The sequence below is a fragment of the Lepisosteus platostomus genome, chromosome 2 (genome assembly GCF_059453375.1).
Source record: "Lepisosteus platostomus isolate fLepPlt1 chromosome 2, fLepPlt1.hap1, whole genome shotgun sequence".
NCBI classification, from domain to species: Eukaryota; Metazoa; Chordata; class Actinopteri; order Semionotiformes; family Lepisosteidae; genus Lepisosteus; species Lepisosteus platostomus.
The window spans coordinates 63,195,595-63,217,369 of record NC_142612.1 but is presented as its reverse complement, the minus strand read 5'-3'; the positions used below and the strand labels follow the sequence as shown (position 1 = coordinate 63,217,369).

The following is a 21,775-nucleotide window of genomic DNA, read 5'->3' as shown; positions in this document are numbered from 1 at the left end:
CATCTGCGGCAGTCTATGATGGCGATACCCTTGTTTCAGATGTATTCCTTTTTTGGGTCCAGAGCGGTCACGGCCCTGTGTTCCATACCCACACCCCAGCTGCCGAGCTCCACTTGGCTGACATCCCCTCCCGAAGGAGGCAGGGAAAGCTGCTAGCTTTGCAGAGAATTTATAGGCAAGTATGAAACATAATTGACATTGTGTGTCCCAGCAATCAATGGGCGCAAGGCAGGGTATACCCTGGTTGGGATGCCAGTCCATCACACGCATTCATGCACACATCCACACACCCAGGGCCAGTTTTCCCAGAAGTCAATTAACCTACCTGTATGTTTTTGGACGGTGGGAGGAAACCGGGACACCTGGAGGAAACCCAACTGCTCACGGTGACAACATACAAAAACTCCACACAGACAGCATCCCAGATCCAGAATAGAACCCAGGACTTCAGCACTGTGAGAGAGCAATGCTAACCAAAGTGCCACCCTTTCATAATTACAGCTCGTTAAAAATAATCCAACCACCCCAATTAATTTTCACAGGGTTTCAGCCACAGCTTGAGGAAAGGAAAAACACTTTGCACACAGCTTGTCCGTGTGAGAATAGTCCAGTCTGTGGGGTAATAGCTCCCCCACTTGTCCAGAAGAGAGAAGCACAGTCTAAAAGTCAATCGTTTCAATGGGAACTAAAGCAGCGAACAAAAAATGCTTACTTTATACTTACTGTTGCTACCCAATGAACTAGAAAAGGTTTCTTGTGGTAATTGCAAAAAGTAGAAAAAAATGTAACAATATAAACATTTAACACTTTTTGACAAACTTTATGAGAACAGTGGTAAGTGCTCTTCTGCATCTCCTGTTCCTGGTATTCTGGAAGCTAGCTGGGTGCCGTAACTGAACACTGCATTGCACCGATTATAATAAATAATTATATATAGGTACAGTAATTCCACAAGTGTATGTTTACATTATTTATATACTACAGCAGAAATACAGAGGTATTGTTCAAATGTAGGCCACAAGAATGACATAGCACCACTAGCAAGAGATAGCAAGGTTTGCTGTAATATATTCTGCAACATAAAATGTAGTACACTGCAGTGGAAAACAGACAGACTGAGGGGGGTTGCGTTAACAGTTTTCTTCCCGTTTGGACCCCTAATGCTTAGCTTCAACCAACATGAAAACAGTTTAATATTTTATTGACAATATATTTTCCACAGGAAATATACTGAGTTTAATTACATTCATTGTGCATCAATACAGACTACCCCACCAGGAGACTCAAACACTGTGCTGAGATTCTGTGCTTGCACTCCATACTGACACTGAAACTGTATATTAAAACTCCATATTATGTCTCTATAGCTCTGATGGACAGCAAAACCGCAATCCCAGCAGGTCTATGGCTCAGTTGTTAAAGACGTCTTTGCTTTCTGTGCTCTTGTGTTGTGGAGGTTTTGCTTGAGCAATTTAGAGTAAAAGAAAACCTACAGAACTGAATTCTCAGAATGGGAGTTGATCACCACCACTGCAGCTCTGGAGAGTGGCTCAGCTTTGTGGAACACTGGACTTGTAGGCCAAACAATGATGAAATCCTCTGAATCTTTCTAAACCCAAATTCATCCTTTCAAAGTGGAAAGACACTGGCTGTATCCAGTTCTACCTTTAAAATCAGCAGCAACTTTAAGAAGCAGAGAATTTTAAATAGGCCAAATTCTTGAGCCCTGAGACAGGGATCACATGGACTGTGAAGTAAAATGCTAGTGGATCAAAATTGTGTAATTCAGTGTATAGAAGAACCTGTAATGTTAGTGTTAAGAGGTGAAAACAGGGATGCAGGATGCTCAGTCTGGAGAAGTGTCCCAGTATACTAAGGTAGTACTCCAGCCCTGCCTTGTCCCAGTGCTACCCTGAAGAAGACCTCTTCCAGCCAGCAGTCCACAGGGTGGGCAGTGGATCCACCAGACACCTGTGTAAATCAGTCGAGAAACACAGCAGTTAGACTGGAAGACAGAGCTTAGCGTGGGGTTCAATCTGACCCAGACACTAAGGTGCAGGGATCAGACTGACCCTGAATCGGAGGCAAAATAAACAACGTAAAATAGCTTTAGACTGGAGAATATAGACTGTTGAAACTGGTTACAGACACAAGGCTTCCACATTGTATGATTTTTGGCAGAGAGCACAACTAAAGAAAAAGCACATGAAGGAAAAATTAAAGATGGGATGAAACAAGGTACAGAAATATAAGGCTACTAATAATTATGATTTAATACCATTAGCAATTATTTCAGTGTAAACCATCATGAAAAGCATAAAGTCCCACCCCTCACCTTCCACTGCTCATCTCCTTGGAGACCACAAGCAGCCCCTACCCACAGTCCTCTTGGACATCAGTATGGTTTATGATGACAGTGGGCTCCACTAATTGATCATAGGAGAACACCATCATCACCTAAACAAATATGCAAACTGCCATTAGTACAACACACATTTACCCCTATTGAGACAAACAAACACTCTGCCATTGAGTGCCACTACTGAGTCAGCCTCTACTACAACAGTGGGCATGCAGTAACAACAGCATGCACGCAAGTCGGAGGTCAGGTGTACTCACAGTAAGCATGAGGAGCAGGGCCATCATGACTCCCAGCATGATGTACAGGTTTCCTGTCAGCCCTCCTGCCCACAGTGGCCCCAGGATTGTCGCCAGTCCCCCGACAGAGCGCCGCAGCCCCTGACTGAAGCCTGCCGGCCAGACCGAGAGCAAAGCGAGACTCACTGCAGAGGGAGCACTTCACAACATACAGATACTGCACCACACAGGAGACTACCCCCATCAGTTATAAACTAAACATGGAAAAGAACTGAATAACTGCCGAGACACACAGTTAAAAGGAAAGTGATCTTATAATGGCTTAATCTCAACACTCGATGTGATCTATTGTTCAAAGTGCAGCAAAGTTTTTGACTGCCCTTATAAGTGGCTTAGGCTGTCTTGCCAAGGAAGCAGTCCAGACCTGATCATCGTGCCTGCATGAGCCCAAAACATGGAGAACCCCATCGTTATCTGTATCTGCATTGCTTATCCGTGAGGATGCCGAAAAAATGTTAATGCACATGCTAGCCTAGATCTTGGGCTAGGGTGAGAAAAATCATTGAAGTCAACCAGTGTTACAATTACATTTCAATTGGCTTTACTAGAATGATGCGAGGACTGCATTGTGCTTACTTTGTCATTTAAACGCTAGTACCATTGTTAGACCTAAGGGAAACACCATCCCCACCCGTGTTAAACGTTAAGTACAACATGGCATAATAGCAGTCTTTTCAACTCAAGTTAAAATGTAGCTGTAACATTAGTGGAATCCTAACTGTAGTGTAAGTTTAACCCTACATGTAGCTCAACACATACCAGAAACCTCAACTTCACTGGATTCCAAAGTTTAGCTCAATCAGAGTACCAGTCTTAAAGAAGTCAGAGATAACATGAACACCACAACCACTTGGAACAATAACTGTAGTACAGTTAAACCCAAACACTGATACACACCCTGAGTTTTCTCTGCCGTCACTTTGGAGAACAGAGAAACCTGGGAGACTGCCACAAATGGGAGCCCCAGAACCTGAAGGAACACCCCGATAACGAACTCTGTCAGCTGCCAGGGTAATCCGCCTGTGAGAGATAAAGAGAGAGGGCAGAGTGAGCGATGAAGCAATTAGTCAAGCATATCTCAATACGTTCAATTGAGCCTGTGTATAACCTATCATCTCCAAAGGCAACCGAGGCTGCCTTGGCTGCCCCTTGAGGGAATCTGAATGAATCTCAGAGTTTTAAAGCATCTTAGTCTTTGAGCCTGAGTTTGTCTTAATATCGCTTGGTGTGCCTTAATCCATAATGTATATGGGGATACCACATTGTATACATCTCGGTACCCCCTCAGTGGAGCTGGCAGGCACCCTCACCCTGTGGGTTTGCGAGGAAGATGAGGCACCAGACGCAGGACACGTTGGAGATGATGAGCCCCACAGCAAGGACCACGCGGTCCGTGCAGCGCTGGCTCAGCCAGCGCACGAAGAAGAACCCAGCGATGACCTCCACACCACACAGGCAGTACATAATGCTATTCTCCAGCTCCCCAAAGTTAAAGTACTTCTGGGTCAGCGGGGTCACCATAGTCTGGGGAAAGAGAAAGAGAAAGGATGGTGAAGGCAGATGGATAACAGCATGTACATGTTTAAACTTTGCATCAAAGACCAACTTTATCACCTCCTCCCTTTTAAAATAACATGACTGCATAACATTTTAAACCTGTTGTATTTCATATAACATGGCATAGTCAGTCACAGTCTGAAATAACAACAGATTAGGCTATTTACAGAGCACATCAGCAAGTCAGTTAATCAAGACAGAGACAGCTCACTCTGCTCTGCACTGGGAGTCTAGCCTGTACACTCAGCGGCTCCTGCAGCAATCCCTCATACCTCCAGTGCAGTCTGGTTGAAGAGAGTGATGAACTGAGCTGTGAGCAGCACCACCACTTCCTCCCGCAGGTACTCTGGAGCACAGAGCACAGTGTCACTCGCAGAGCAGCGTGCACACACACACAGATACACACAGCGTGTCAGAAATAGACAAGGTCTACACGTGCACACACACCGCAACAAGACGCACAGGTACAGCATAAAATTACATGATCCAAGACAGACGCAGTTAATAGTACTGAGAGCGATTGTACCACAGGGGCAATGAAACAGCAAGGATGGGTTATGGTAAAATGAGCAAGCAAGCACTATGAGAGAGAGGGTACACGCCCGATCAGGAAGCTGTGAGTAGGGGACACAGACACTCACCTTTGCTGACGCTGAAACGGTGGAAGGGGTTGGTGAGTGTGGATGGAGGAGGGGAGGGTGGGGGTGAGGGGGGGCTCACGGTGCCATTGGGGAGGACATGATTGTGTGTGACACCCACAGAGCTGGGCACACCAGGGCCAACACTGCCGTACGATGGCTCAGGGGTCACTGGAGGCACTAGGAGCTTCTCCTCTTCCTTCTCAGCATCCCCCTGGGGCTGCGATGCCCCCTGTGGAGGGATGTCCCAGTACAGGAATAGGACCACCAGCTGCAGCAGCACCCACAGGAAACACATGAACAGCTGGAGAGAACCAGAGGCACAGTCACTTCCTGCCCATCCTAAAGATGGTTGTCACAGGCTAGCGGGCCTAAACTTGACACTTCTGAGGTCCCAGAGGGCACTATATGAGCACACTGCAGTTTTGGACTTGACAGCCTGTATGTGGAGTGTTTACAATTGTCACACACAAGTGTGCCTTCCACATGGTAACAACACATTTACTTTCTAGTTGGTTCCTCCATAGTTATTACATTATCCAATATCACAGTTATTCAAATACACCAATTAACTTTACAAGCACCTTGTATCATCACTAAAATATGAGATACCTAAGCAGACTTAACATGTGAGGCCAGAGGTAAAGATTGGCTCTTATTTCTAAAGAAGGCTTTTCTAAAGAAGGCACACCTAAAGAAGGCTCCACAGCTGAAACATTGTGTTTACTTTCTTCTTTTTTTCAGCATGGAATAAACCTATCACTTGTTCCTTTGTAGCCTACGCATGCTGACGCAGCTACCCACCTGAAGATTTAATTTAGTTCAATTTTTTTTTAAAAGAGCACCATGCAAAAATGCTGGCACTGCTCCAGTTTAATCAGTTTAAGTTCTCTCCACTTACCCCTGGCGATGTGTACTTATTCACAATGAATGGTCCCAGGTGGAAGTCGCACAATCTCAAGAACAGGTTGAAGGCCGGACCTGTAGGAGTCAGAGAAAGTCAGAGATAAGCAAGTAGTTTTAAATGACCATGTGCGCGTTTATGAGCTACTCCTTCCATAGCAATTCACACTATACTGCCACAGTATGATACCTATACCTGGGTTAGAAAACATTCCCGGAATCATGTCCAGTTCCCAGCATTTTGTTCCTCATTTCCTTTCTGTTCTGCATTTCTATGTTCTATTTACAAAAACATTACCAGTTTCTTGCCCCTTGAACAATTGGCATCAATCCCTGATCAGCACAGGCAGACAGGTGGGTGTTGGAGGTGTGCTAGCACAGAGATCTTTGGCTCTGGACACATTGCAAGAAGCACTACACCATAAAGAGCTAGCATTGCATGGAAGAGGGGTGAATCTCTCACTGATACCTTGGGTATCTTACACACTGGTATCTCAGGCCACTGCTAGTGGGGTCCAGTAAACCATGTGTTAATACCCACTTGGGAATTCCAGTCACTGGTAAGTAATGGCAGAGCTAAGGACGAAATTCCTGGAGAGCCTGGCGTCTTCTTGTTTTTATTCAATCCAAGGTTTCATTTACCTGTGCAGCTAACGAAGTAGAACAAATAACGCTTATACTTTAAATGAAGCTTCTAGTTGTTTTATAAGAACATTCTCTGCAATCCACTAAACCTTATTAAAAGTTTATCACAAATCACTTTCTTTATTAATTAATAACCTCCAAGTTTAACCGCTATAAAAAAAGATTGCTTAGAATGATCTAGGGCACTAACTGGACTGGGAATTACTAGAATAAGGGCTGGAAACCTCTGCATTAGGCCCACCAAAAACTGCATTTGATACCTCTAGCCTAAATTATAGGGCAGAACCATAACTTTAAGAAAGCATGATCAGTGTTTGAGCCCCTTGGGAGACTTTTTTTTTATATATAATGCGTTGAGCACCTTTACAAGAGTACAGCCATTTATTCAGTTTCTGGGAGGATTTGGACATAACAATTTGGTTTACAACCCAACACCCAAACTGTGACTGACTTAGAAATAACACACTGCACCAGAAACCCCTTTCTTCCTCCTTTGGGTTCTGTACAGTAATCCTCTCAGACCTGGGATTCAATGGGCAGGAAATGTTATGGTTATGGTTTTGTGTCAGAAGATCACTATCCAACAGTGATTCATTGAGCAGGTTAGTGGACCTTCCTGTTGCCTTTCCTGTGGAAATCTGTTGCCTTACTGTAAGACAGCTGTGTAGAAGTACCTGTTGACAATTCTCTTCATAAAAACATCTACAAGTAAATTATTGTTGTATTATTAATCATTGACAAAATGCACTTTGCCATCTCCCACTCATAAAAACTGAAGGAACATGATGGTTTGTAGAGTTCAAATCGCATGTGGACAAACTAGTGAGCATAGTCATCTACTGCAATATCATGTAAAATTCAGTTTTAACATTGCAATCGGCAAAACATGACTGTACGCTAAGGCTTAGATCTTAACATTTTTAAGCAATTGTAATATTTTTTAAAACACTTTTGCCTCTTTACCCACAGTTATGAAGATGTTTGTTTAAAAGAGACCCTTATAATCTGTTAAGAGTAGGACATGTAGCACTACTTCACAGAGCTTACAGTTTTAAAGAAGTTACAGTCCATTATTGTAATTCAGTAACCTAATCAGTTCCGATATTGTTTATATCTCCTGCTGAACAAAGCACATGGCTGGGAAATGTATAAACACAATGGCAGAACTGACCAATCAGGAGTCCAGCCTGCCGGCAGGCCATCACAGCTGCAAACACAGTGGCACGGTCCTCCGGCAGCGTGCTCCGCGTCAGGTAGCCAAAGATCGAGGCGCCTGCACCCGTCCCGATACCTAAACAAAAAGCACAATTAAACTCTCATGTCTCTGCTTCAACACCCAGCCATAGCCCTCCTCAGTACATCCAGACCTGGCAGCTCACTCACTGCTCTCTCCGATCTCAGTTTAAGAACTCCAGCACTCATCCCCCCACCTAACTTAAATCACTAGTCTCTCCGGAAACATCCTTTCTCCTGTTATTAATTGATTTATTCTGGTCTACATTATTCTTGGCATTATTTTCCAGTGCTAAATTAGTAGCCAGACGTCATACATCTTTGGGCACACCACTAGCCACAAGAGGACAAGGGCACAGCATGACATATTAGCTAAACTGTACCACACAGACAGAGAGCCCAGGCTATACTGCATGATAGAGTTTATACACATCACAGGGGTTTGACAGGGTGTTACTGTTCCTAGGAAATAGGCCTTTGCACAGAGCCCATCTCAAAACTGACAGTACTGTAAAGTCATCTCTGAACTCAGTGTACACCTCTGGGCTCAGAACAGACAGCATAAGGAAAAAGAGTGTGTGTGACTAATCTTCTTAGAACACTCTGTGTGGAGATGAGTTTAACCCCTTACCTGCCACAAGCCTGCTGGACAGTAGCAGCCATTTGGAGTAGCCCATAAAGTACATGATGTTTCCTGGGGGAGAGAGGGTGGTGGGAAGAAGAGAGTGTCAGAGTTGCAGCTGTTTTGACCTTTCCCAGATGCAGCAGGGAATGAGCAACTCTCCCAGGTCAGTTTAGCCCAGTCAGCCAGAGCAGAGTTCTGCAATTTGAATTACCCAAACTTAAAACTTAAGGACTGAATGTGAATATCTGCATTTAAACAAAAAGACCATGAAGGGAAACCAAATGGGAAAAAAATTATAAGATACTAAGTAACACCCTACATTTCTTGCCTTAGCTAATGGATATTATTTTAACAGTGCAATAACCTTGAGAAAATGCTGCATCCAATCAGTTACAAGTATAAAAAAATAAAAGTAACAGAACAATTACTATTAAATGTTATAACAATGAATGTGACTTTGCTTTATTATTTTATAATAAAACAGAACAAACATCTGATTAACATCCGAGACAGAGCAATTGAACGTGATCAACATAAGACTCTATGCATTATGTACCTGGACTTGGAAAGGCAAACTCAAATCTGCTGGATAGAATCTCTCCAGAGTTTCTCATTTTAAAGACAAGAGCTTTCCCACAACCTGATTATAAACACATTCGTGGAAACGACGCTGAGATTAAAAACAAGATTCAGTCACTTAAGTGCACTTAGCAGAACTGTGACCTCCAGTTGCCCTGGACACCCCTGAATCAGTGCTGATCTACAGATGCAGCCATTCAGAACACGCGTCAGAACTCATGGTTGCAGTTGTGGTGCGTTTTATGTTAGTAGCTTCATTTAATCTGTTGTAGTACTTCTTAATATTCCATATTAAGTGGGTTTAAATACAAAATCATGTAACTAAAAGGACATTTTGGTAGCTGAAAATAAATAAAAAATAACTCAAGTATAATAAACATATTTTACACTTAATTTACTAATATAAATATTTATGCAGGTAGTAGTAGCTGAACACTTTTTAGTTTAGGTTTTTTTATTTTAGCTGGTTTTCCAGTAGCGATCCATTTTGTGGCCGCTGAAAAATGGTGGCAGGAGGCTGCAAACTTCTGCACTCAAGTTGGTTTGTCAAATTGCAACTCACCCAGCTATCTTGAAACTTCTTTTTGCCTACAACAATCTTGGGATCACTGTTTTATGCTGTGTGTCCACCACCCAAAATATGAAATACTGGCTACATCACTGCTCCAATGTCAGCTAATGGGTCTGACGTTATTTTAACATGTAAGCAAACCTGAATAGCACACATCACGACCAGAAAAGACTATACAGTAAACTGTATATATCTGGGTAACTGAGTTATCTTACTTTGTGAAACAGGCACACAGCAGCTGTACACTACATAGGTCCGTCCATGATATTGTTACTTTTATTATTTATATTTAACAGTGATATATAAAATTAATAAAAACATCAATATAGTATACACAATTTTTATTATATTATTAGAGAAAGTCTATTACCCCAATTTGTTACAAGTACAACTTATGCATTGGCTGGGAATCAAAACTGTCTGCCTCCCATATGGTAGAATGTAGGAGAATTCTTCCATTGAACTGCCAATGCATCACACCAATTGGACTAGCTAAAGAAAAAACTACACGCGTTTCATCTTCCATTACACTGAAAAGAAACATTAAAAGTAATATATAAATATATCTAAACAACAAATTACCTGCAGAGGAATTGAAACCAAATTACACCAAAATGTTTTAAAATGAAAGAAGGGGGAAAAGCTAAGAAAAAACAGTTCCTTTCATTTCTTCTCCAAGATACTCGACCAACGCTTCAGCATGAGAACACTGTAGCCTTTGCCAGGACCGTTTCCAGAAAGCTCCATACAAATAATTGGCTGAAGTGTATATTCCACACTCGTGCACCACTTTTTTTAGGAAGTTCCAGTCATATGAATGGCTTTGCTGCTACTTTGGAAACCTTGAGATAGAAAGCCATGCCCCAAATGTCAATTTCACTGAATACCCCTGGAATTGGTGGAAATTGCAAGTGAATCTCCATAAAACAGGATGATGGTTTTTCAGAATGCCATGTTCTAGTAAAGCCATCTTGCCGTTTCTAGACGTCAAACACGAATCAGGCCAGAATGGCCGAATAGCCTCCTCTTGTTTGGAACCGATCCCCTGTTCTTCCTTTACACAGTACTGGGGGGGGAGTTGGGGGATTTCTAATACTTGACCAGGACAGAAGGGCTCACCAGCAATCTCGAAGAGGTTGGCGAAGAGGATGATGGCTTTGGTGCGGCGCGTGCGGTCTGACCAGTGCCCGAACAGCGGCCCGGACAGCAGTCCGGTCAGGCTGAACGCAGACAGGCCCAAACCCAGGAAATAGGGCTCTGCTCCCAGCGTCTGCAGGTACCGCCAGATAGTGGGCAGGATCACCGCTGGACACGGAGAGGAAAAGGGCCAGTGGGGACACAGGGAGGAGAAGACCATGAGAAGAAAAGGTTGAAAACGGTACACAGTATACAGTATGCCTGTTCCACACCAGTTTCTCAATGAAGATGAATCACCACTTTAAGAAACTGATGACAGCAACAGATCTGGCTTCAGGAACTGGGCAATGAGAAATAAAGCACAGAAACTGATCAAAACAGTCCTGATTAGCAGAACTGAAACAAATGCATTATTTTCCAGATACTTGACGTAATGTGGATCAGACGTCTGTGAATGGAGACGTGGTCTTTTGTGAAACTGATGGAGACACGAGCTGTTTAATCATTGCTACTGTAACTGTACCTGGCTGTTTACTGCACTACTGTTACAGGAAAGGGTACCCCCCTCAAAACCACACCACCAACAGAAATAAAAAATTAAGGAACCTCTGTGCTGAATCAGCACAACCCAACTTCCCTCACGACCCCAGCTTCTCTTGGTTAAGCGCCTGCCTGATTAGAAGGTAAAGCAAGCCAGACTGCTAGATAGGCAAGCAAACACTCCCCACACAAATACTCTTCACTTCCACAAGGACAAACGGCGACACTCCCTCGCATTCTTCTCTCACAGCCCGGTTTGTGTCTCGGCATAAGCAACCTCTACTAAAGAGTAATATTAAACAACCCTTTTAATATCGCTGCTTTATTCCCCGCTAAACGAATACATAGGTATTAATGTTTGAATACGAATCGTGACGTTCACGCCTGAAAATGCAGCAATGCTGCGAATACCCGACTCGCGTTTAATCCAAGGAGAAGAGGCACTTGGTGCAGAGAATCAACCCGCTCTGGACATCAGTCACATCTGACGTTAGTTAAACCCCCATGACAACAGTGCGGACTAAGTTCGGGTTATTGTATTAATGAAGGGCCCATCTGGCTAGTGATTACAGTGAAAGGCCAGCGTTAAAATGAAAAACTAAGTTCGATCCAATACAAACCCACACTATTAAAAAATAATTTCGCTCACCGTATTCAATGCCACTCAAAAGGAAGATGAGCCCGATAGTGAAAAAGGTCAGTTTCTTCTTCTTCTGGTAGTCCATCCTGCCGCCCTAATTTTTAATCTCTATTTTTATTTAGTTTAAACTTAAACCTATGTCGTCAGGATGGACAGGGAAGAAGAGCACTTTCCTCCCGTCCAGCCGGTTTAATAATGAAAGAGGCGTTGCGACCAATTACAACACATGGGTCTATAGTGAGAAACGAGTCCATCCCTCACAGCACTACCTGCGTTCAGGCTCAGCTGCTGTCCTACCACGGTGCTGGGGAAAACACAAAAAGCCATAGACCTGGCCTGGCGAAACAGGTAAACTCTTCTTCTTAATCGTTTTACTCGTTTCGCTTTACAGCTGGAGCCGTATCTCCGCCCACTCTTCTATCGTGGTAAATTCTTCAACGAACATAATCGTCTTGTTTTAATCCATAACACATAAAAATCTTGCCTAAATCATTGTAGCAGATCTTTTCTACCGTGGGTATGAGTCTGACCGAATGTGAATAATATACCATTTGCACTATACGAAACGGATTACTTCATAGCCACTTCCGGTTCAGGGACAATCCTATGAACAGATAATGTGAGTCGTCTGCATGTCTAGTGTCGAGTATGGACGTGCACTGTGCAAATTCAAAATATAAAATGCACACTGAATACAGGTTGTATGTAAAAGAATCACTACTGCATTTCCATTTTTATCTGGTGTGTTGCATTTCATTTGCATTTGTGGTCAATTTGTTTGATCGCACTAATAGATTATTATGTGTTTTCAATTATCACTAACTAGCTTTTCTCTTCTATTATGAACTAGATTTGAGGGTGATTCACTGAAATGAACACACCACTGTATAAAAGTCCATAATCTCAGATGCATAGCCATCCTTTAAGAAATCATTGTGTGTCTCTGAGAAGGAATGAGATGAGGCAGATTTATGATTTTCAACCACCTGCAAAGTGACATAAGTATTAGAATGGACTGGCCAGCCCTGATCCTGGAGAGAACCAATATAGCAGGGTTTATATATCATCCCTCGATCTCATCATCTCTCAAAGTCACCAGTTTTTACACATGTGGAACGATTGCTTAACTAAGCACTGAAGTGAGTGATTTTTTAATTAAGTAGTTAGGAGATTATTTGGAATTAACATTACAAATACCTCACTCAAGGTCAATACCAAACCACTGAAGAACCACAGATTAATTAAAGCAGGTCTTCTTTACTCAATGAATGTCTATCTATATACTATATCTGCAGGGTTCTGTTCTGATGGTATAAAATTGGATGTCTATCCACAGTGTAAATGAGAAATGAATGCCAGATGGAATATGAAATAGATTTAACATGGAGATCCCCATCCTGCTTGACTGTGTTTCTTCACTGAAGCTGAAAGCCATACAGTAGCAGGCTGCAGTTGTTCTTGTGGGGCTCCAGCAGGGGAGAGCCAGGACACAGGCTGTATGGCAGCGGTAGGCCATTTTGCTCCTGGCAGATCCGTGTGTCTACAGCTTCCAACACAGCTCTTGACCGCCTAAATCAGATCCTTATTGTCTTGATGGGACCAGCTTTACAACTTCCCCCAGCTCTCCATGGGCTGCTCCTTTGAAAAGTAGGAAACTTGCAGGCACGCTTGTCCTCCAGGCCCAGGACTCCCTGCCTTGGAGCCTCTGTGTCCTGGACTATGGGTTTTCTGTTTCCCTGGAGAGGAGGGGTGGGAAGTGTTCATGCTCCTCATAGTCCTGACTACCACCTGACACCCTGAATCCATTATTCAGCACAGCCCGCAGCTCTCAACTCCAGTTTCCTACTGGACAGCAGCCCAGGGTCACAGCACTGCACCTCATTTTCTTACCTTGGCTGCAAAATGACTAAGATATGTATATTGCTAATAATGCATAATATTTATGGTAGATGTCATCTACTACATTGCTGTCTGGTTGCATTCACTATATTCAATAATGGCTTAGGCTTAGTTTAATAAAGCCTAATGGTGTGTCGGAGTGCATAGAAGAAGACCATGGGTGCAAGTTAGGATACACTCTAAACGAGATGCTAGTCTTACACAAACGGGGTGCAGTTTAGAGACCCCAGATTATTTAGACAGCATGTCTTTGCAATATGGGAGGAAATCAGAGCTTGGAAAATCAAGCAAAATAGAGAAGTTACACCAAGCCAGAACCAAACCTGCTACCCTAATTGCTTTCACTTCCAGTCAAGTACCAGATCAAACTAAAACTGCTCCGGCTCATTCCTGACCTCTGGTAATGACCATCCTGTGACTTTTATTAACACTCTCACACAGGCCTCTCTGTCATTCTTACAGGCGGACACACAGACGCTTGGTTTTATACTAAAACTCACACCAAATTCAATTTCCCTGAGCTGTGGTCTGTGCCCAGTTATCTGGACTGAAGCCAGGGTGGAGCTCCATGTTGCACAGCCCAGAGCTCTGCTTCCTATGTGGCTTGTGCTCTCCTCCGGTCCTCATTGCTGTCGTCACAACTCATGTTCTGAGATCTCACCCAGGACAAACCACCTTCAGCATCCTGTGAATTCAAATCCTTTGCTGTTCTGCATGGCTTCTCAGCAGCATTAAAATGCTATGAGCATATTGAATTAAACGCATCTCCAATACTGTGTCTAAATTTTTTATAACCTCTTTGTTACACCAGCTATCTATACCGTGACTTTGCTGTCTTTCAATACTCCTGCCTGATCTGCTCAGTAAGTCCCAACAGACACAAATGCTGATCTAATGATGTGATTTACAGAAACTTGTGTCAGCAAAATGTGAATCAAGAAAGTGTGCTTTGACCTCATGCTCAGTTCATTTCATGTCAGAGGCAACTAGGAAAACCTACAGTATTGTGCCTCCAAGTTAAGGGTTAATATGAGCCCTGGCCAGCTGTGTGTAGTGTGTGTGTTGTGTGTAGTCTGCAGTTTATATTTAACAGTTCTCATGACCTGGAACTGTTTATATACCATGTGACTTTTTACAGTATGCTGTAAGTATAAAGCATGAAAGTGCAGTGAACTACTTAACCTGCATATCTCTTTATACTTGTTTTTTTGGAGATGAGGAGAGTTTGTCTAAAGTACATACACCTGTGCAAACAATTCACCCCATGGGAGTAACTGGCACGGTCTAGAAATGGCATCTTGACACAAGAATTATCCACCACTTGATAATAAACTGACATTCATCCACCGCACGTGTTAATGACAATGTGTACTCAGAGGTCCATTCCTCAGCCTCACAGATGTGCTGCTCTGTCGCAGTGTCTTTGTGGGAGGGAAGAGGACAGTAAGCTCGGTGAGTGCACAGCTGTGGGGGAGGGGAGCCCAGGGCCATCAGAAATCCATTTGTCCTGAGCTGGTGTGTTGCCAACTGGTCTAGCCAGGGACAGCAGTAGCCGAGGAACTGCCACTAGAGGTCGTCCAAGGACCTCTAACAACTGGAAATGGTTTCACTTTGTGTGTTAAAGTATTACATTATAGGTCAAGAACTCGAGAGCATATTCTCACAAGATGGTAAATAGTGGTGTGCTGGTGTATAAGAAGGGTTTGTATGGTGTTAGTGTCAGTTAGAGTTAGGAAGTTGTTACAGGGAGACTGCACGTGAGATTAGTAGTAGAAAAGAGAGAGACTTTTCTATTCTTTCTGTATATAGACTTAATTAACACTGCAATAAAGCCTCCTGTACATTAACCCAATGGCCATTTTGGTGAGACATTCAGAGCCACACTACTGAATGGGGGTGTCAGGCACATGGTACTTCTGGACAATACTCAGGATTTTTAGAAGCATAAGCCCCAGCATACATCCAGGTGGATGCTGCACATTAGTGGTGGTGGAGGGGAGTCCCCATTACCTGTAAAGCACTTTGAGTGGAGTATCCAAAAAAGCGCTATATAAGTGTAAGCAGGTTTGTTTTCAGTTACATTTGTTGCTCTTGACCAGTTGTTGGCTGCTGCTATTTTATTGGGTCTGTAGCAACCCAATACAATACTGTTCACTATCTCCATTTACATTTTCTTTATTTAATATAGCGCCTTTTTTAACAAGCCTTTTAGGTGTTTCAAATTGGACTGATGTATCCTCCCCTCCTACTGTGAATGCTCTCTTCTCTTAAAGTACCACAGCAATTCTTGACAGAGCACAGGAATGTTTGTTATTAACTTCATTCAACTACCTAAAGGCAACACAGAACTATGTCCTGCTATTATGTCTACATTCTACAGGTGATGTCTATGGCCTACTGGAGTCCACAATGACACTCTGCTTTTTAATGTTGCCTCTCTTGTCTTTTATTGGACTTGCAACTGTTCTCAGGTTTCTAACATGCACTTCAAATCCTTCAAGGCAAGGTTTGAAGAACTGAACCACTTGTTGATCTGTGACAATTCTCAAAGTCACCACATGGTGGCACCCATCTCAGTAAACAGCACTTTGAGTATCCAGCTGATTTCTGAACCCTTTAACTCCTTTGCCTTTGAAGAAAATATTTAGGAGCGTCACGGGTTATCTTTCCAACCTAAATATATTTTTAGTTGCAAAATCAACATTAAAATAACAAATGGATTTAATTTAGTTCTGGCTACTTCATTTATTAATTCCCATTGCGGGGAATACATTTTTCCACCTTTTAACATGCATTTGCAACATGACCAGCTTGAAGGTGTAACACTTTTATTTTAAAAATAAGCATCACTTAATTTATGGTCAATTTTAAATCCTGGCTCTGTCTCAAAGCATCATAATATGTGGTTATACTAATAATGTAATACTCCAGCAGTCCTCAGGCCTCTAGATCACACTCACACCCGGAGAAGGCTCCACAGCCACAGTTTTCTTCCTTCTCTTTTCAGCATGGAATAAACCTATTACTTGTTCCTTCACATTATTATTAATGTCTTGCTTTATATAATTCTCTCTGCACCTTAACTGGAGCTGTTCCTCTCTTGCTCCTTATGCAGAGCAAAGCTCATTGAGCACTTGATCAATCACTCGGGTCAGAACTTGCGCCACACTCACCTGGCCTGTTCAGGCTGTGGAGACAACTGAGGGCTGCGCAGGTGAGGGGAGGGACAGCTCTCAGCCCGAGAGAGACGTTTGGGAACAAGGAAACCGCAGTAGTGGTTTGAAGGTTAGAATCAGATCCCGGAAAGCCGAGTGTTTGACAGGATCTCTCGCTGCCTCCTGTCCTCAGGGCCAGTTGCTGACCACTTGTCTTTGTCTTCAGAGTTTGTAATTTCACATTTTGAATTGATCTAAACAGCTGTGGCAACCAGTGTAAAAGGTCCCTTCTTATTATAATAAATGTAAAATCAGCTTACAATGTGAGGTTATTTCTTTTTAATATTTTTTTGAATATATGTAAAAACTAAACTGGTCTGATTAGTCTAGCAATGTTGTTCACCCAAATTAAAAGTTCCTGAATTTGGCTTTAACCAATGAATGAAACAAGAGGAGGAAGAGTTGTGCTTGCAGTTTAGTAACAGATAAGAGCTCGGCTATAAATACAGTAGGACCTGTGAGAGTGTATTGGGTGGTGCTGGTGAGTAAAGAAATGTACAGTATTTTAAACTAGAAAGAGATGGAGGTCATCTTGACACAAGACAGCACAAACCACAGCGTGCAAGAGCAGGCAGATTCAGCTCTTCACATCCGTTAGAGACAAAAACCAGGGCTGAATGACTTTTTCATTTGAAGGTGTCTAACTGGTAATTTTTAATAAGCTCTTCTGTAAATGTTTATCATTTATAGGGCTGGCACAGTGAAGCAACGTTGGCTTGCAAAGGACTTTGAACCCATTCCTTGAGTTCATTTCTTCCACAATAATGCACCTGTTGTTCAAATTGAAATAGACTCTGAGGTGTAGTGTGGTTTATGTCCGATTGAGATACTGTATAATAGATGATTGTGTGCTCTGGCCACAAACTCAGGTCTTTGATTGCTTGGAAGGATAGAGTCATATATGATGGACTGTGCTGAATTGTGTTAAATCTGGTCTATCAGCATCTTGATCAAGCAAGGTCATTTGTAAGGATATTATTTGTTGACTTTTCCCCTGCTTTTAACACAATACAACCATTGTTGCTTGCACAGAAACTCTCAGAGAACTTGAAGCTAAAGAATATCATAATGACATGGGTCTAAATTTGTTTTTAACAAATAGAATTCAAGAGGACAAACGATGGAACAGGTAATCTGATATTCGCTATACTTCCACTGGATCACGATAGGACTGTATTTTGTCCCCCTTACTGTACATTTTGTACACTAATGATTGTAAAAGCAAACACAAAAAGACATCTCATTGAGTTTGGTGATGACTCAGCTATGGTCAGCTTATTAAAGGACCCAGAAAAACATCCTGGTCCCATTCTAAATGATTTTGCTAAATGGTGTGATGAATTCTCTTTGCAGTTATTTTTTTTTTAAAAAGGAGCTGGTCATTGATTTTAGGAAAAATGCAACACCTCTCCAACCTACTGTAATTAATAGTCAGACTGTAGATATTGTCAATGACTATAAGTACTTGGGATTGGTCATAGACACAAACCTGAGGTGGGACAAATGATGTGACACTAAGGGAAAAAAGCTAGTCACAAGGTTAATAAAACTATCCTAAAACTTTTCTGCATGTCTTTAATTGAAAGTGTCTTAACGTACTGTCTTATTGGTGCCAGTGATTGTGAAAATTAGTCAAAATAAGTAGCAAAATAATTGGGGCAAATTGTCTAAAATATCTTCTACAAACGAAGGGGTGGCAAAGAAAGCAAAGTGTATTCTGGATAGAGTCCCTCAGCCCCTCCACTGCAAGCTCACAGTTCTCCCACTGGGAGACACCTCTCTGCCCCCCGGTGTAATACTAATAGACACAGGAAATCTTTGGGCACCCTGCAATATCTCTTTCAAACAATGTATCATAACTAACTTCTCCCTTATCTTATTGTGTCACTGTTGCACTGACATCTTGGTTGGTCAGATTTTGTCTGTCATTGTGTTGTAATGTTGGGAGTAGGCTGTAAAACGTATTTCCATTCCCTTCCTTGTTTCATGCAGATCAGATGAGCACACCCCCAGTGACAGAGCGTGTCAGTGTGCGTGTATGCCAGTTCTGTGGTCTAGGGGACTAAGACGCTGCTTGTCGTGAGCAAGTCACTTTGACCACCAATCCTGGTCCTGCAGTGCTTTTCAACAGGTTTTGTAAGGAGCCATTAAACTAGTTTCTAAAGACTTGGAACAATTCCAGTGAGATCAATTGAACAAGTGAGCTGCTATATTAAGTAATTAACTGAGTCATTTTGAGATTGTTTAGAACATCAGCCATTGAGGACTAGAGCTGCTTTAAAACTGAAAAAATACTCCCTTAATGGATTAATTGCTTAGGATTTTTTTTCTATGTATTTGAATGTTTAAAAAAACAGGGTTTTTTTGGTGACTCATAGCAGACAGAGGTCTTCAATCCCGGAGGCTCACACACCTCCTGGTTTTTATTCCAATCCAGCTCTCAGTTACACAATTGAATCCTTAACTGCCTGTTGGAGGTTGCCTTTTAACTATTGTATTCCCCAAGTAACATACTAGAAGAAGTGTTAGTGGGACCAGTAGGGGGCGCTTACCATGCAGTTTGTGTGGGTCCTAATGCCCCAGTATAGTGACGGGTACTGTAAATAGGCGCTGTCCTACGGATGAGACATGTAACCGATGTCCTGACTCTTTGTGGTTATTAAAAATCCCAGGGCATTCCTCGAAAACAGTAAGAGCATTACCCCGGCATCCTGGCCAAATTTCCCATTGGCCCTTACCAATTATGACCTCATAACTCTGTTCTCCTCCCCACTGACAGCTGATGTGTAGTGAGCGTACTGGCGCACTATGGCTGCCGTCGCAACAACCAGGTGGGGCGGCACGTTGGTGGTGGTTGTCTTAAGCCTACCCAGATCCAGTTAATTAATAAATTAATTCCTGAGCAGTATACTGGATGTATGCCGGAGGCTAAGAATGTACACACATTCACACATGCATTATTCAGAAATCGTGAAATATGTAATTTAATGTCACTTGCAGCGAAACTAGTAAAAATTATTTTATTTTCCTGTTGTGTCCTGTGTGTCTCCTCTCACAGTAAGGGCAGTCTTGTTTCCAAATGGCAGAGTGTGTGGTGTACAGCTCTTCATACTGAGGTGGAGCAAGACAAGAAGTTTCCATTTCAGTTTGTTAACAACAGAACAGAATGCAAGATACCAGAGTGTAAACATTTCCTGTGGTCACTTAATTAGAAAAACAAAAACCTTAATCTATTATTTGGTAAAACATCAACAACCAAGAAGCAAAAGTAAAAACAAACAACTCTGTTAGACACCAGTGCAGGAGAGATCCCTACAATGTTTTGTCCATACCATTAAAACATTATTCAAATTAACAATCAATCATTCAAACAAATATGACATTGTTTCTATAGCCATTTCTGGCAATTAAAACTCCCATTCATTATCAAAAAAGAAAGTGCTAAATCGAAAGTGATATCTGGAATTTTTGTTTAAATTGTCAATTTAAATTTTTGAAAATTGCAGTTGTGGTAACATTGTTTCAGATCAATTTCACATAAATAGTACACATTATTTGACCTTGCTCACTGCACTAGCTTAATTTCTTTTGTCTTATTTTCCTACGAAATTCAGAATCCTCCACTGTTCCAGGAGATAAGGAGAAGGACAACTCCACCTGATGTGAGACAATCGCCTATTGTTTGTGAGCACAGAGTAATATATAACAGTATTGAAGTCACAGTTAAAGTTCAAGAAAAATGACCTGTCTATGTAACTTCTCAAACATAAAATCCTACTATAAAGAAACAAAAAAAGCTAATTTAATAATTAATAAATATCCCTTTTCTTGTCTTATTGACAGAGGCTTCTTGATTCAGCAGAGTGGGTGAAGGAGCCCATGAACACTGTCCTTTCAAAAGACAGTTCTTGAGTTATCTGTGGATTTCAGGGTGTGACCATCTGTTCTGTGTGTTAACTGTAATCAAAGGGCCACCTTTTGTTAGAAGAGAGTTGCTAATTGTCCACGGCACCAGTGCTTACGAATATCATTTTAATCTCTGTGGTAATTACACACAAGAACTGGAGACAGAGATGCTTGTCTCACTGTTGGTGATCTGCCTTTAACATTTAACATCTAAAATAGCATTCATTTACTTTGGGTGGGTAGCTGCGTCAGCATGCGTAGGCTGCAAAGGAACAAGTTATAGGTTTATTCCATGCTGAAAAAAAGAAGAAAGAGAACACAACGTTTCGGCCGTGGAGCCTTCTTCAGGTATGAGAAGGCTGAAGAAGGCTCCACGGCCGAAATGTTGTGTTCTCTTTCTTCTTTTTTTCAGCATGGAATAAACCTATAACTTGTTCATTTACTTTGGCTGTGTAATTGTTTTATTAACCTTCCCAGAAAATAGGTGAGATTTTCTAGGATCCCAGAAAGTCAACTTGTCAACTCTGTGTGAAACAGTTTTCCGTCCCTTAGGCCCTTGTGTTACTGCTGATTCTGAAGCTGGTCCCTGAGTAGACTCGATGACTCTATTTTGGGGATTTTGGAAACGTGAATCAAGTCTCTCCATCATCTTCTCCTCTCCAGGCAAAAAAGCTTCAGTTCCCTACATGTTAAGTTCAATAAATTAACCCAAGCACACAATCGGTCAGAAAAACGAGAACAAAAATTAGTTATCAATTTGCATAGTGAATATATTTATAATTAAATACACATATGAGTACTATAGTACTATTTGTATGAGTACTATACAAATAGTGAGAATGTGCAAAGTATATGATTCCTATGAACTGGATTCCTCATGAATAAACAGCTTTTTGTATTCTAAATCCATGTCAGTTTAAGTGACAGACATACATGTATGTGAGATGTAAAACTGGTAAGTATTTTAAAAATCCCTTGGATCTGCATATACATCTCCTTATGGAGGGTGTCTCGTGTCCTGGTCCTGCA

At 42.0% G+C, this 21,775-nt stretch overlaps 1 protein-coding gene and 1 long non-coding RNA gene across 3 annotated transcripts; one reads left to right on the top strand and one right to left on the bottom strand.

Moving 5' to 3' along the window:
• Positions 1-1,184: 1,184 nt before the first annotated feature.
• Positions 1,185-12,321, bottom strand: mfsd8l1 (major facilitator superfamily domain containing 8-like 1). Of its 2 annotated transcripts, none has more exons than XM_088612339.1 (12): positions 11,736-12,321; positions 10,529-10,714; positions 8,266-8,328; positions 7,573-7,692; positions 5,755-5,834; positions 4,857-5,157; positions 4,488-4,561; positions 3,969-4,182; positions 3,556-3,678; positions 2,620-2,750; positions 2,336-2,457; positions 1,185-1,971 (listed from the first exon to the last, which is right to left on the bottom strand). In XM_088612339.1, exons 1-11 carry the CDS (start codon positions 11,809-11,811, stop codon positions 2,374-2,376), a joined length of 1,452 nt encoding a protein of 483 aa, XP_088468465.1. In that variant the 5' UTR covers positions 11,812-12,321; the 3' UTR covers positions 1,185-1,971; positions 2,336-2,373. The 2 variants fall into 2 exon arrangements, with proteins under 2 accessions (XP_088468465.1, XP_088468474.1); XM_088612348.1 differs by having other exon boundaries at positions 10,529-10,679.
• LOC148676745 (uncharacterized) lies at positions 11,941-14,812 on the top strand. Its single transcript, XR_015928253.1, has 2 exons — positions 11,941-12,074; positions 14,088-14,812. It is a non-coding gene; the product is annotated as an uncharacterized LOC148676745 (long non-coding RNA).
• The last annotated feature ends 6,963 nt before the right edge of the window (positions 14,813-21,775 follow it).